Below are 15829 nucleotides of genomic sequence, written 5' to 3' on the forward strand. Positions count from 1 at the left end.
CGACAGGGAATATGGTTTGTTAAACTGGCCAAGAGGCAGGACGGGGCCCCTTCATTCGGCACATACTTCTCCCTTTCTGTTACGGAGCACTTCACACACACACACACACACACACACACACACACACACACACTCACTCACACATGAAAGCAGAGCCCTGCAACCATCTTGCATCGTCCACAATGAACCCACTGTCTTTCTTCTCTTCCTGCACCCACTCCCCCAACCACCCTGCCCGAGATTATCAGTAAGGGAAGATTCCAGATGTCAACCAGTTTTATCTGTAAATGTTTCAGTACATATCTCTAAAAACACAAGAACTAGCCTTTTAATATTTATTTTTTGATTTGGCTGTGCTGGGTCTTAGTTGCGGCACATGGGATCTTTAGTTGTGGCGTGTGGGATCTAGTTCCCTGACCAGGGATTGAACCTGGGCCCCCTGCATTGGGAGCGTGGAGTCTTAGCCACTGGACCACCAGGGAAGTCCCAAAACAAAAACTATTTTAAAAACATTTCCGAAATACTTTTATCACACCTTGAAAACATAATTAGAATCCATGAATGTCATGGAAGATCTAGTCAGTGTTCAGACATCTCTGATGGTCTCGTAAATGCTTTTTTATAGTTTGTTGTTTTGAATCAGGATCCAAATAAGGTCCCTACATTGCAGTCGCTCCCTCAAGTCCCTTCCCCTGCCCCCCTGCCCCCCTGCCCTGCCTCCCTTCTCTCCCCCTCAAGCTGGAAAAAATGGTCCCATCATCATTCTTTTTATTAACTTATTTACTTATTTATTTTTGGCTGTGTTGGGTCTTCGTTGCTGCCCGCGGGCTTTCTCTAGTTGCTGTGAATGGGGGCTACTCTTCGTTGCGGTACACGGGCTTCTCATTGCGGTGGCTTCTCGTGTTGCGGAGCACAGGTTCTAGGCACAGGGGCTTCAGTAGTTGTGGCGCATGGGCTTAGTTGCTCCGCAGCATGTGGAATCTTCCCGGACCAGGGATCAAACACGTGTCCCCTGCATTGGCAGGCGGATTCTTAACCACTGCGCCACCAGGGAAGTCCCCCCATCATCATTTAAACTTTAACCGAGTCTCATATCACTGCGAGTCACCATATGAAAGTCCGTTCATGGTATGTTCGAACACATGACCACCCTCTGGCCCCCTTGTAGAATTTGTTATTCCAGGGACAAGCTGGAAGATTCATGTTTGCCATTTTCTGTAGCAGATCCCTAATCAGCAAGAACAAACTCATAGCTGCTTCATGAGGCAGTAAAGAGTTAGTGAGACAAAGCATTAAATGCCATCCACTGCAGGAATATCTGGATTGTTCTTTCCATGTGATGAGATCTATGGGGGAAATGGTTCAGAGGTGTATTAGAATAATATTGAATAATACAAACACTTTCTGTGTCATACAAATGACCTTACTTGGCATTGGTGCCCGTCCCAACCTGCAGACCACATTTGGGGTCTTAACACAAACGTTTCATTCATTTTATGTGTTTAGGTCAAATGTGACTTTTTAAAAACACTTCTTGTGGAAATTTTCCAACACAGACAGAAACACAGAATGACAAAACGAACTCCATGCACTCATGATCCGGTTTCAACAATTTTCCCAGTTTTCTTGATCTTTGCAGGCAGTTTTAAATCAGTCTGAAGACCCACATATGGGGTAACCAGATTGTTAGGGATTCTACCAGACACCACTGTTTCCCCCTCAGCCTTGCTCATTCTGCGAAAGAAAAGCAATGGGGGCAACTGAGGACAACCTGCTCTCTGGTCGGAACCCCCAACAGACACATGTGGGTTCAAAGTGGAAACACGGCAGCAGCCTCTGCAGGATCCAGTTCGCAAGACCATGATCGGGGGTGGGGGTGGGGTGGGGGACAGGGCGGCAGTGGGAGAACCATCAGGGCTGGTGAAAATCCTTCAGACGTTTGAGGGGCACTATCTTTTCCCTCCTAATTATTCCTGGATCTGTTTATCTGATCTAACTTAAAATCAAACCAAGATGGTGGAGCTGCAATATTTCAGTAGGGTCAGCTTTATCCTAACAGCGACGTGCTGTTGCCATGGTTTTACATTAAGACTTTCAAATTCACGGACAGATCTATCTCTGGCCTTGGGTTCAAGCTTCTAGCCGACCCATAGCTCACCCTGTCACAGGCAGTTGCCTTGAATCATCTTGCAGTGAAAGGCAGTGCTTTGATTTGGGGAATCATTTAGCTCTAATAGCTTTCTTCCTCCAAGAAACAAATTGTGGGGAAAAGAAAAAAAAGACATTCAGAAACAGGAGAGAATTCTGCTTGTTTTCATTCAGTAACAACTTGGAGGAATGTTTCTTTCTAATTAAATGAAACAGAAGCGTGAACCAAATCCAAGTCGGAGTCTGCAGAATGGTGGGGTGTCACGTGGGGGTCAAAATCAGAGAAAGGGTGAGTGTTATAGAGGATCTGAGGACAGGATCCAGGATGGGATGCAGAGGGAGGCTGCATACATCACCTAGAAAGAAAGCTGAAAGTTTCGTTTTTATTTTTAGGCCAATCAACGTGTCCTTGCTTTGTCCTTTGAAGTGAAGTTGGGTGGTGGGGCTGGGCGGGTGGGCAGCAGGAATGAGATTCCAACCAGAGAGGCTCCCTGGAGACTTAGCCCCCAGCGTTTGTATTGGGTGCTGGTCAGGTTGGCGCCCTCTGCCCAGCGTGTAGCAAAACCCCAGACTCCCAGAGCAGAAGCAGGTTTCAACATCCACAAACAGTTGGGGCACGGGAGCCACTCTTATTAGAAATCCGCGCTCCCAGACCTCGGAAGCAGACCTTCCAGGGGGAGAGAGGTCTCGGGCCTGCCGTGATAACTCTTTTTCGCGTATGAGTCCTTTCCATCTTCCTCCATGATCTGTCCCCAGTTCAGGAGACTCTGCTCCTAAACTCCCAGGGGCAACTGCTTAGGAAATCATTCTGATAAACCTAATAATTCCAGTCAAAGCTAACGTTTATCCCACGCCAGGACTTGTGCTAAAGGTTTCACGTACATGATCTCATTTAACATCTGCCAACTCTGAGGGGTGGTTCTCTCACCTTCCCATTGGATAGATGGGGAAACCGGGGCCTGGGAAGCTTGAGTTACCGGTCACCCAGCCGTTCAGCGCTGGAGCTGGGATTTGAACCCGGGCAGAGTCAGAATCCTGGGCCCAGCTCTTCAGTAGGACATACGCCTGCCCTGCTTCCCCAGCCTCTCTAAGGACCACGGACAGAGCCTCCAATAAGGACATGGCTCAGGTGGAAGCAGGTTATCCTCCACAGATCGACGCCCACCCAGCAGCAGGTGGGGACCCTTTCCTTCCACTTGCAGGAAGAGCCTTGTAGTGGTTTGTTTTTATGTGTTTTTCCCCCCAGGACAAAGGCAGATTTCTCTCCCTTTTTCTGAATTTTGAAACAATGACAGCAAAATCCTAGTCTCAGTGAAGACACTTGATCACACTAAGATACCTTGTTCCAAGTTGTAATTTCTAAACTTAAAAAAAGAATAAAATTCAATTATCTGGGAAATTCATCCCTATGTGCTTTCTCTTCCAAGGACACTTCTGAGCGAGAAAGCGGGTGCTATTAACAATTAGTAGTATCAAGAGGTGTACAGAAGCACTGTCCTGGGCAAACTGCTAAGTGTCACCCTGTCATTATGGGACACCTTCCAAACACTCAAGGTATATCAAGCCCGCTCTGCTGTATTCCCAGTTGCTAGAGTTCATCCTCAGATGCAGCACGCCCACAACCCTGGGGCCCGAAAGCCTTATCCTACCTTCCTGTGATCTGAGAGCGAAGGTGTACCAGCTAAGGCAGCTCTGGATACTGTAGCAAATGAGCCCAGTATCCCAGGGACTAACACAAAGGAGTTTATTTCTTGCCAAGACCAATGGGGATGTTTGGTGGGTGCCCTCCAAGGCTGATTCAGAACCTGGGTTCTTTCCCTCAGTGTCCTTCACCACCTTCTGGAGCCTCGGAGTCCTTGGTTTTCAGCCAGAAAGAGGAGGGGAGAGGAGGCACCATAGATTCTTAGCCTCTCCGGCTTGGGGGTGACATCTACCACCTCTTCTCCCAGGTACTAGACAGACTGAGTCGCCATTCAACCATTCAACACCATTCAACAGGCAGCTTCGGGCCATGGCCCCTCTGCCTCTACCCACCCGCTTCCCAGGCAGGCCCAGACACGGCAAGGAGAAGTCTAGGTGGGCCTACTATGTGTTCCCTGGGCAGTGCTGGGGGCAGAGGGCTCAAAAGCAAGGTGGTGCCAGGACTTAAAAGGCAGGGTCTCAGGCTTCCTTGGTGGCGCAGTGGTTGAGGGTCCGCCTGCCGATGCAGGGGGCACGGGTTCGTGCCCCGGTCCGGGAAGATCCCACATGCCGCGGAGCGGCTAGGCCCGTGAGCCATGGCTGCTGGGCCTGCGCGTCCGGAGCCTGTGCTCAGCAGCGGGAGGGGCCGCAGCGGTGAGAGGCCCGCGTACCACAAAAAAAATAAATAAATAAAAAATTAATTAATTAATTAATTTAATTTCATTAAATAAAAATAAATTTTAAAAGGCAGGGTCTTGAACACTCTTGCAAAGTTTGTATAATCTAGTCCTGAGGCCAAAAAGTTGCAAGCAGTGCTTTGAGGACAGTAACAGAGCTGTGCAAAGCGCCCCTGTGCTACAAAGGAAAACCAGAGCCACCTGGGGGGAAAGGAGCAGATCAAACCAAGCCCAGCAGCGGGAGCAACACCCAGACGGATCAAGTGAGAAGCCTTGTGGGGGAGTTTGGGGGAGGCAGGCGGGTGTGCAGAGGGGTGTTACGAGAGCCGTGGGGATGGGTGATCTCACGGCTTCCGTAAGGATTCAAGCAGGATTTCAGTATTAGCAGGTGGGGAAAGCTGCCCTCAAACACACAGGGAAAGTACACACCTGTGGCATTTACGCTGGGTGAGTTTTCTTAGAGAGGAAGCTTTGTCTGGGAGCGGAAGGAAGAGGCAGCCGAGTGGCCACAGCCGACACAGGGATTTAAGGTCCATTGGCTACTTTTTGGCCAAACCACCGAACACAGGCCCAATTCCATTGCAGCCCATCTGTGTGCAGGGGAAAGAAGGCCTAAAACAAAACTCTGGGAGCCCTGCCACGTGGCTTTTCCTTGGTGAGTTCAACCAGACCCGGGTTTGGATGTAACTCCAGTCTCTAGAAACTGGAAATTGTTAGGGTTGTGTAGGCCCAGCAGCAGCGGCTCACAGGAACCAAAACTCACAGTGACTGACGTAAAGGTCAGAAGAACAATGATTACTTTACAGTTAGAAATGTGACACAGGTCTTTCCAGAAATTAGCTTAAATCTTTAGTCATCTACAGGCTGTGAAACCGGGGGAGGGGTCCAGTCCCTTTTACGTCAACCTCCAAAGTAAGGAGCCCCCAGGTGACTTCTGGGCAACAATACTGTTACTTTGTTAATGCACCTTTTTTAAGGTAAGTTCTAATTTGATTCATTTTGGTTACAGCTTTATTTTTTTCTTAATTGAGAATGCTTTATTCTTTCATCTTCAGTGTTTCTCCAGTTTTCTTTTTCAGGATTTAGAGATTATTCAATTGTCTCATCTCTAGCATTTTTTTTTTTTTTTTTTTTTGCGGTATGCGGGCCTCTCACTGTTGCGGCCTCTCCCATTGCGGAGCACAGGCTCCGGACGCGCAGGCTCAGCGGCCATGGCTCACGGGCCCAGCCGCTCCGCGGCATGTGGGATCTTCCCAGACCGAGACATGAACCCGTGTCCCCTGCATCAGCAGGCGGACTCTTGACCACTGCGCCACCAGGGAAGCCCTCATTTCCAGCATTTTATTTGCCATTTAGTTGGATTTCACATTTATCCAGTGTACCTCCAGCACACCGGTCCAGGGACACACCAATGAAATGAGACTTGATGGGGGAGGGAGGAGAAGTCCCGAGAACATTCCAATTGAATGTATAAGTGGAATGTGCCGCCAGCCCAAGGCGACACCAACCTAATGGCAGGGATGGAGGGAATCCAGGAAGACCTCTTGGTGGAAGTGGCACCAGAGGAGGTTGTTGAAGGACAAGTGGGAAAGGGAATTTTAGGCCAAAGACCAACCTGAGCCTGGAGTAGAGACAGCCTGATTGGGGCCTGGGGGGCACTTGGATTTAGCTCTGCTGAAGGATGCAGGGCAGGGAATGGCTGGGGAGGAGGGGGAAAGGCAGGCAAAAGCCAGCCCCTGGGAGGCTATTAGAGACCCTGCGAAGGAGCTTGGCTTTCCCATCAGCAGGCGGCAGGGGGAGGGGTGGACGGGAAAGGGTTTCAGACAGGAGTGAAATGGGTTCAGTTCGGCCTTTTAGATATATTATTCTGTTTGGCAGCTTGAGCAATGGACTTGGCTCTATTCCAGTAATGCAGGAGAGAGCGGAGAGTGGCTTTACTTGGGCAATTGGACTGAGGGGAGGGAATGGCTTGAGGAATATTTGGAAAGTAAAATTAGCAAAATTTGTTGAGAATTTACACGGGGTGAGGGAGAGAGGGGGAGTCCAGGATGCGGCCAGGCAGGTGATCGTTGGGGTTACTGTCCGCATCAGTCCAGGTCCAACCAGGAACACCAAAACCACGCTGCACAGCCCTTAAAACAGCAGGGATTAAGGTAGGGATTGGTGACAGCCTGATGGAAGAAACTCCCTGGGAAGCCAAGAAGGGAACAGCAGGAAGCTGTCAGCAGCTCGAGGGTGGAGGGGCAGAGGGAGGGGCAGCTCTTGTAGGCTGCCCTACAAGAGCCCAGGGAGAGGCCAGGTGGGAGGCTGCAACCACAGTATGTCTCTCTGGGTGGAGTTGAAGCCACTGCTGGAAACTTCACTCAAAGCAGAGAGGGAGGGGAAGAAAGGCCTGCTTCTCCTTTCGTCTGCCCACCAGTCTCAGCAGTGCCCCCAAGTGGCCGGACCCACTGGGAAACCAGCTGAAAAGGGCAAGGATTTGGTCTGAGCTCTAGCACAGCAGCCCAAGTAGGCAACAGGGCAGAAAGGAGAGGCAGTTTGGGGGGGGGGGGGCGGGGAGGCGTTTCTGGGCATGGTGAATTTCGAGGTGGGACACCTCGAAAGGACACCCCCTTCTGGGGAAGGGGTGTCCAGGAGGCACTGGACCCACCTTTCCAAAGATTAGGGGGAGAGGTCTGTGTTGGCACATTTGGAATTTACCAGCCTACAGGAAGTAGTTAGTTGCAGTGGTGACAGCAATGGATGTACTCATAGGTTAAGTATGTTACATAAAAGAAACATTCAAATTATTTTCCCAAATGATTGCATCATTTTACATTCCCTGCAGTTTTACAATCTATTTGCTTACACATTGTTTCCAATGTGTAGTCTTTTAGCTTCTAGCAGTTCCACAGAGTGTGGAACGTCAACTCATTGTGGTATTAATTTGCATTTCTCTGGTGACGTTTGAGATGGAGCATGTTTTAAAATTTTATTTATTTTATTATTTATTTTTGGCTGCGTTGGGTCTTCGTTGCTACGCGCGGGTATTCTCTAGTTGTGTCGATGGCCTTCTCATTGCGCTGGCTTCTCTTGTCGTGGAGCACGGGCTCTAGGCGCGCAGGCTTTAGTAGTTGTGGTGCGTGGGCTCAGTAGCTGTGGCTTGCGGGCCCTAGAGCACAACAGGCTCAGTAGTTGTAGCGCCCGGGCTTAGTTGCTCTGCAGCATGTGGGGTCTTCCTGGACCAGGGCTCGAACCCATGTCCCCTGCATTGGCAGGCGGATTCTTAACCGCTGCACCACCAGGGAAGCCCAGGATGGAGCATTTTAGAAAAGACTTTCCTATGGGCCATGTGAACACACCTCTAGGAGATTCCACTTGGAAGCCTTCTAGGAGGGAATTTGACAGGGGAGTAGGGTGGGAGTGTGGGTGGCCAAAGGCTCCTCTCGACTTCCAGGTCTCAGATCACATTCTCAAGCAGCATGCGGGCCTTTTCAGGCAATAGCTTTGTCATCTAAGAAAAATTTCGGGGTTACCTCTGAGGGCCTGAGCTAAAGATGTGAACTTGGAGCCTGAGAAACCTGGGTTTAAACCACCACTTGCTTGCTGGGATCTTGCACACTCAGTTTTATCATCTGTAAAATGGAAACAATATCTTTTTGTAGGGTTGCCATGAGGATTAAATCAGATAGTGTGGGCAAGTGGCCAGCTTGGTATCTGGCACATCATATGAACTCAGCAACGGGAACAAATGTCATCAGTATTGTTATTTGAATCAAAGATCTGCTGGAGATCATCTTTATTTCACAGATGATCACATGGAGGCCCGAAAGAAGTGTCCAAAGCAACGTGCTAACTAGGGCAGAGCTGCGATAAAACTGAGGTCTCCGCATTCCTGGGCTACTTGCCAGCCCTCCGCCTCCCACCTGCTCCCACACTTTTTTTTTTTTTTTTTTGCGGTACGCGGGCCTCTCACTGCCGCGGCCTCTCCCGTTGCGGACCACAGGCTCCGGACGTGCAGGCTCAGCGACCGTGGCTCACCGGCCCAGCCACTCCGCGGCATGTGGGATCTTCCCGGACCGGGACACGAACCCATTTCCTCTGCATTGGCAGGCGGACTCGCAACCACTGCGCAACCAGGGAAGCCCGCTCCCACCCTTTTAATCACTCATTTATACATTGTATCAGACCTGGAAGAGTGAGAAGGTCTTTGTCTGAATCATTGCTTTAGGGTGCAGAGTGGACTCCGGGACAAATCCCAATCTGAATCTCTGTAGTTGACGATTCTCACAGACAGGGCAGAGCTCAACCTCAGGTTCTTGCGGGTCTGTTTATACTTGTTTGCTTTTTCAAAAACGAGCACTCTCCAAGTGATAACTACAGGTGAATTTTGTTCTAATTAAACCCATTCTCTCTCTCCATTGCCAGTCCCTGCTTGAAGGACTGTGCGGGGAATATAACGACTAGCTGCAGGTTTCTAGTTGCTTCACCCAGGATCGCCCAGCCTGCCCTTCACACTTGTCTGCCAAGGACACAGCAGATTGTGTTGTATACTCCAAGTGTTCCCTTTTAGAAAAAGTCGTTTTTTGTGGAGTAACAATATTCCTTTGCTTATGTGAGAGCATCTGGAGGTCAGGTCTGGGACTGCACTCTCTCCACCTGCCCTGCGGAACGGGACGGAAGGCAACCAAGTGGATTAGGTGAAAGACATTTTTAAAAGTACCGCAAAAGCAAAGCGCATTTGCAAACATTCAACCAAAACTTTAACGTAGTCATCACGGGATGACGCTTCTGAAGGAAGGGAGTGGGGTCAGGGAATTGCACAGGGCCCGGGACACTGCAAAGGTCAAATACCATCGCTCCCGATCCCTTAATCCCAAGAGCATTTTGCTCCGCCCTCCGGGCTTCACTGGGCCCGCTGCCCTCTTCTCGCCCGGCCTGTGTCTTGGTCACTAAATGCCCTAGAGGGTGCGATCAAGCATCCTGCGCCACCGCCCCTACTGCAGGTGAGAAAGAAGTGCGCCCGGACGCCGTCCTAGGTGCGCCGGCTCGCCAGACCCGGAAGCAGGCACTTCACGTGCTCTGCGGGAACTCGGGGGGCGCCGGCCAAGGGGGCGGGGCGTCTCAGGCTCTGCGTGCTTTCGTCATCGCGTAGGCTGGCGGGGCCGCGGGATGGGGAGGTGACGTATAGGGCACGTAAAGTGGCTGCGGGCGGGTCCAGGGAATAGGGCGGAAACTAGCACCGCCTCTTAAAGTTGCCGGGGCCTTTCGGTGTGCCGCCTTGAGGACTGTGGACCGCGGCTCCTTTAAGCGTCGCCGTGACACGTGTGTGAGGCGGCGGAGGCCCGGATGGTGCGTGTGCGGGGCCCGTGCCGAGCAGACGCCAGCTCTGCGGGCCTGCAGCGGGGCCAGCGGCGGAGCCAGCTGCGGGCCTGGTAGGCTAGGGCTGGGTTGGGGCGGCGCGAGGGCCGGGTGGAGAGCTTCTGCGCCGCGGGGCGTGGGAATGTGACTCCCGACGCTGGGCGCACCGGCGAACGCTCCGGGGAGACACGGGTGTTTGTTTGCGAGGGGCTTGGGGTCCACGGAGAGGCACCAGGGCTGCACCGTCCGCAAGGGGCTCCGGGGTCCACGGGGAGGCCCCGGGCTGCGCGTCCACGGGGGGCTCCGGGGTCCACGGGGAGGTACTAGGGCTGCGCCGTCCCCGACGGCTCGGGGGTGCACGGGGAGGCCCTGGAAGTGTGTCCTCCGTCCGGGCTGCCTCGGGTCTGCTCTCTGCTCTTCTCCACACACCGGGAGCGACCCGCGGTGCAGGGGAGAGCTGCCCCGGCCAGGAGCCCATGCAGGGGAGAAGGCAGCAGCCCGTGGCGGTGTTACGCACAGAAGCATCATTTATGCAGAATTCAGACTTTCTTTGGAATGGCTTCAGTCCAAATAAAGGGGAGGGCGTTCAGTTTGGCAGCAGAGTTGATATCTTGTTTGTTCTTTTTTAGTAAGATATGTGGGAAAGCTCACCGCTGGAGAGGGTAACATTCCTTATGGGCTTGGTCGTGGTCATGGTCCTGGTGAGGGGATGGGTACAAGATATGAGTTTTTAAAATACCTATTTCTTTGGGCGGGTAGTATTGGGTCTCCCCTGGGGTTCTAGGAGCTAGAGCAGCGTCTTAAAACAGGGATGGATGAGAGAGAAAAACATCCTGGCTGTGACACAGTCCACTGTCTGTAAGGGATGGGGAGAATCAGGCCTCCAAGGAGAGGGGCGCTCAGTTTGCTCTTTCCTGGCTGGGGACCGATGCTTGCTCTGCAGAAGAGCCCCCTCTAAAAGCGCCCCAGGGAGGCCCCAGCCCTGTGCTGTCTGGGGCTCCTCCCCGCCAGCACGTGGTTGACCCTGTGAGTCTCCAGTGCATTTTATGCTGGAAAAATGCATTTAAAGGGAGGAGGGAGAGAAAACGTTCTTGAATGGTGATTGACTTAAGGAAGCTTTATTTGAGTAGAGGTAGAAATGTGCATAGATAAGTGTGAGCTGTTCCTGGACCGTGAGGAACGTGCACTGGAGAGAGCATCCTCCCTGAGTTTTGAAGCAAGTGTGTACATCAGAGGGCTTGTGATGGTTACAGGGACATTTTTCTCTGGGTCGCTGCACCTCAGAAATAGATCATTTTGAGGTTGTTGCTTAATGTTTCGGGTTGAATTGGTGAGTAGAGGTTTGATCTTCCTGTTGAAACTTGAAAAATTCTGTTTGTTTAAAACTTCTTGATTCCACATCGAGGAGTGGGCTATGTGGAATGGGTGGGTGTCCTTTAAGTTATTTATCTCGAATTAAATTGGGTTAAATCTTCCAAGTTCTGTTTATCCTCTAGCTTCGAGAGGTTCCCAAACCCATATCCGCCCATGACAAGAGTCCTTAGCAACGTGTGATCTTGACAAGAAGAGGGACATTGTAGGGAGTTTTCATGAAACAGAAATCTATACAGGTTGACTTCATTCTGAGATCATGTTTATTATGCTCTTTTGTTTTTCTTTCTTTCTTTTTTTTGCTGTTAATATGCTTTTACTTATGGACATCAGACATGGTATATCTGAAACTTGCTGTAAAGTAATGTGGGCTCAGAGAAGAATTGACTGGTCCTACACAGTAATTATTGACGCTGAATTAGGGGAGCGTGGCGGTTCCCTGTGATGTTCTCTCGACATTGTAAATGAACGTTTTCACAGTAAAAAGTTTTTAAGTACCTTAATGTTCTGTAATCACAGTGATTGTGGTTGATAATTAAGGAAAAAAAACAAACTTAGCAGAGTGAAAATTTGGCAACTCTCATTGCGCCATTTTTTGGGGAACTCTTACTGGCTCATGAAATCTGAAAGTTGGAGATGATTATCTGTTATCTCTTAGTCTTTGCAAATGTGATGGAGTCTGGAGTTGACTGGCGTGTGGGGAGATTTTTGTTCACTGGGCTTGTCACTGGCGTGAAGGTTAAGGTATGGAACAAAGGGCAGTGTTTTCATGTCATGTCCATCGAAATCGTTTGTAGTTAGTTAGCTCAGCTCTTCACTCTTCCTAAGTCCCGCACTATCCATGTTCCTTCCGCCTTAATGCTGACTGTTCCTGGTAGATGGTTGGCCTTCCTACTCCGTGTCCAGGGAATGGGGCTGATGAGACAGCGGGAAGAGAGCTGGTCTCATGTGATGCTGTGTTCATCCCACAGACTCTGACACCCATTCTGGACGACACGCTTGTGGCTCTGGTGATTGAACAGGCCAAAGCCTGGGAGCACGTGGTTTTGAGGGCCCAGCATCACACCTGCCTAGTCTGGCCAAGCACCTGGCTCCATGCTGCAGGAATAGCACCCCCAAGTTCAGACACCCCAGGTAAGCCCACATGTGGTCCAGCAGCCGTTGTGCAGTTGGTGAGAACGCTTAGATAATTCCCCTTAGGAAAGCTGCTTTTATTTTTTTCATGTCAAAGAACTTGTGCTTGCGTTTTTTTAAATAATGGTCTTACGTTTCTGTTCTTTACAGAAATTTTTATAGAAAAAGAAATTCGATCCACATACAGAATTAGGTGCCCTATAACCATAAATCTGGACGGTTACCAAGAGGTGCTGGACGGGGTCCTTTGACTCGAGCAGAGTTTTGGATCCACCTGACTAGTTGGGTCTCCTGGCTCAGGCCGGCGACCACATACCTGGGGGAGGTCATCATTTTTCTGATGGGAGTAAGCTGTGTAAGGAACTATTTTTCTAACTGTGACTCAAATAGTCCTTGAGCTTTGGCCAGGGTGGTTGAGTTGACAGGTAGTGTGTGCAGTTAGAGGTGATGGGGATTTCGGGTTTGTTACAGTTTCTACACTGCGGCTTTAGGGACTGTTCCGCAGCCAGCGCTCAGCTCTCACCCAGTGTGTTTCTCCCCATTAAGCTCACAGGCACCTTTGACACTTGGTTTTTTTTTTCCTATTTTACAAAGAACGGTCTCCGGCAGTCGCAGTGATTGTCCCTGGAGGCTGTAGCTAATCCCATGATGGAATAACCCAGGCCTGCCGCCTTCCAGAGCCTGAGTTGCCGCCACGGCCCCTGCCTGCTCCGCCCCACCCCCCCTTAAGTTTAGGCGTTTTTGTGTACACCATTCTAGTCCTATTACTATCTTCTCTCCATCACTTTTAAAAAGATAGTCTGTACAAGCACTATCCAGTAACACAAGCCACAAGTATAACTGAGTTTTACAGTGACCACATTAAAAAATAAAAAGCAGGTGAAATGAATTGTCACAATATAACTTATTTAACCCAGTATACGTAAAATATAATCATTTCGGCATATAACTAGTCTTAAAATCACTGAGATGTTTTACACTTGCAAACTGACTCTTCGAAATGCAGTGTGTGTTCTACACTTACGGCACGTCCCAGTTTGGCCCAGCCTCATTTCTCCTGTTCAGTGGCCCCATGAGGCTCGTGGCCTTTGTTTTGAAGAGTGTGGTTCTGAACAGATGAGTGAGCTCATCTCACTCTCCATGCGAATTCCTTTATTGCATGGATTTGTGTGTGTGACCAGAGTGTCTTGGGAGAATTAGTGTTCTCCTGGTTTTGAGCAGACGTTAGGAGGACGTGGTTGCCTCTTGAGGGAAATTGCACCAAGTATGACGTCCAAAGTCACTTGATGGTACTTGTTGAAGAGAAGACGCCGAGAAGGTAGTCTCGCCTCCTCTGGGCCGTGTCAGTCCGTTTAGTGCTGTTTGCGGAGGCACTTTGTCTTTTTGAGAGGAGAAGCGTGGGCGTCGCTGTGTCCACGTGGTCCGTACTACGTCTTGTGTCACCCTTCCTTTGTAAGGTTGGCTTTTATGGTGGGTCACATCTGTAAGGCCCAGGAGGGGGTTGTCAGGGAAGGGATGCTCTGTTCCTGGGACCCGCTTACCCGCCGCTCCGTGTTCTTTCCTATCCCCACAGTGATGCACCATGCCCATAGTTGACAAGTTGAAGGAAGCCCTCAAGCCTGGCCGCAGGGACTCGGCTGACGATGGGGAGCTGGGGAAGCTCCTGGCCTCCTCTGCCAGGAAGGTCCTTCTGCAGAAGCTGGAGTTTGAGCCGGCCAGCAAGAGTTTCTCCTACCAGCTGGAGTCACTGAAGAGCAAATATGTGCTGCTGAACCCCAGGACAGAGGGAGCCGGCTGCCACAGGAGCGGGGATGAGCCGCAGGCCAGGACACAGGGTACTGGGAGAGGGCCTCGCTCTGTGCTGACCAAGTGGAGGGACGAAGCATTGACTGATTAGTAGGACCAGAAACAGAGTGTGGTCACTTGTGAATGTCGTGCATGGGGTCAGTAGATTTTAGTTATGGAAGTAACGGTACAGGGTTGGTCAGAAAGAGATCTGTGTCCTTAGAGGTTCAAGAGCAGGCCTTGGAAACCAGACAGAGAAGTGGGGTGGGCTCAGAGTGCCAGGGCCCAGTTCTTCCAGCTGCTGATTCTCACAGCCTCGTCCTCTCATCCACAGAGGGGTCCTGGGGTGCTAGACCGACGCCGTCAGGGAGAGCCGTGGGGTGACAGGTGTTCTCCTGGGCTTCTGCAGCGGGAACCCAGTCACCCCTGGATGCCGTGTTCTGAGCACGTGCCCACCAAGTGCGCCACGGCACTTGCTCTGGGTGGTCTGCCTGGGCACGGAGTCAGACGGCCTCCTCTCTCCCATCCCTCCCCCTCCAGGCAGCGAGCGCGCGTACGAGAGCTGCGGTGACGGCGTCCCCGCGCCCCAGAAGGTGCTCTTCCCCGTGGAGCGGCTGTCGCTGCGCTGGGGGCGCGTCTACCGTGTGGGCGCGGGGCTGCACAACCTCGGCAACACCTGCTTCCTCAACTCCACCGTGCAGTGCTTGACCTACACGCCGCCCCTGGCCAACTACCTGCTTTCCAAGGAGCACACGCGAGGCTGTAAGTGAGCGCTGTTCGGGGGGGGGGGGGGCTCTGCACACGCATGGCTGTGAGTGTGCACGTGCAGTGGGGTGGCCCTGGATCCTCGCGGCCAGATGGTCTCCTAAGTGGACAAACCCGTGTGCTCACGGTGCTGCCAGTTCAGCCCGGGTCCAATTCAGGAGTGAAATAGTAACTGATAAATAGTAACGCTTTATAGTAACTGATAAATCCTACATTTGAATTGTGCCAGCTGCAGGATGGGCCGTGAAAGAGAATCAGGGTAGAGTAATGGTCTCTAAACTGGGCTGAAAGTAATTACCTAAAGAGAGAAAAGGGTTTTCAAAAGATACCTGCGAAATACGTGTATTCGGTTGTTTTATACACCTGTTTTTGTAGCAATGTTTTATGTACATCATAAAACATCCTCCAAAGTGGAAATTGAATGTGGGTAAAATAAAGATGAAAGAAAATATAACTTACCCAAACTGAAGAAAACAGAAAGTCTGAATAGCCTTTCAACCATTAACAAAATTAAATCAGTGGTTAAAATTTTTCACATGAAGAAAACACCAGGCTGAGACAATTTATGGGTAAGTTTTATGAAACTTTTAAGAAACAGATCATTTCAGTGCTTCCTGAACTCTTTCGGAGAAAAGAAAAAGAGAGAAAGCTCCCTAGCTCGTTCAGTGAGGTTCTCTTAACTTGGATAACAAAATTAAACAAGCACAATGTGAGAAAGAAAAATTGCAGTTCCCTCTTGTTCATGAATATACATGTAAGAATTCTAGATAAAATACTAGCATTCAATAGTCTTTTAAACACTGTGAGCAACTTGTGTTCATCCTAGTAACACAAGGATGTTCTGATATCAGAAAACCTCCAAATGCAATTGTGGAGCCAGTATAGCACAGCAGTTACAAGCACCACTCTGGAGGCTGGCCTGCTGGGTT

The 15829-nt window shown here is 50.5% G+C and overlaps 1 protein-coding gene across 3 annotated transcripts in view; it reads left to right on the forward strand.

Annotated features, from left to right (window-relative positions):
• The first annotated feature begins 9761 nt into the window (after window positions 1-9761).
• USP36 (ubiquitin specific peptidase 36) overlaps window positions 9762-15829 on the forward strand; it is a 33236-nt gene continuing 27168 nt past the window's right edge. The window contains exons 1-4 of one of the 3 annotated variants that reach the window (XM_033846852.2): window positions 9762-9919; window positions 12188-12350; window positions 13924-14185; window positions 14676-14897. In XM_033846852.2, coding sequence (XP_033702743.1) covers window positions 13933-14185; window positions 14676-14897 — 475 coding nt within the window. In that variant the 5' untranslated portion in view covers window positions 9762-9919; window positions 12188-12350; window positions 13924-13932. Of the gene's footprint in view, window positions 9920-12187; window positions 12351-13923; window positions 14294-14675; window positions 14898-15829 lie in introns of those variants that run through there. The other 2 variants (XM_033846854.2, XM_073797940.1) reach the window with 2 other exon arrangements.

The sequence above is a fragment of the Tursiops truncatus genome, chromosome 20, assembly GCF_011762595.2.
Source record: "Tursiops truncatus isolate mTurTru1 chromosome 20, mTurTru1.mat.Y, whole genome shotgun sequence".
Lineage (NCBI taxonomy): Eukaryota > Metazoa > Chordata > Mammalia > Artiodactyla > Delphinidae > Tursiops > Tursiops truncatus.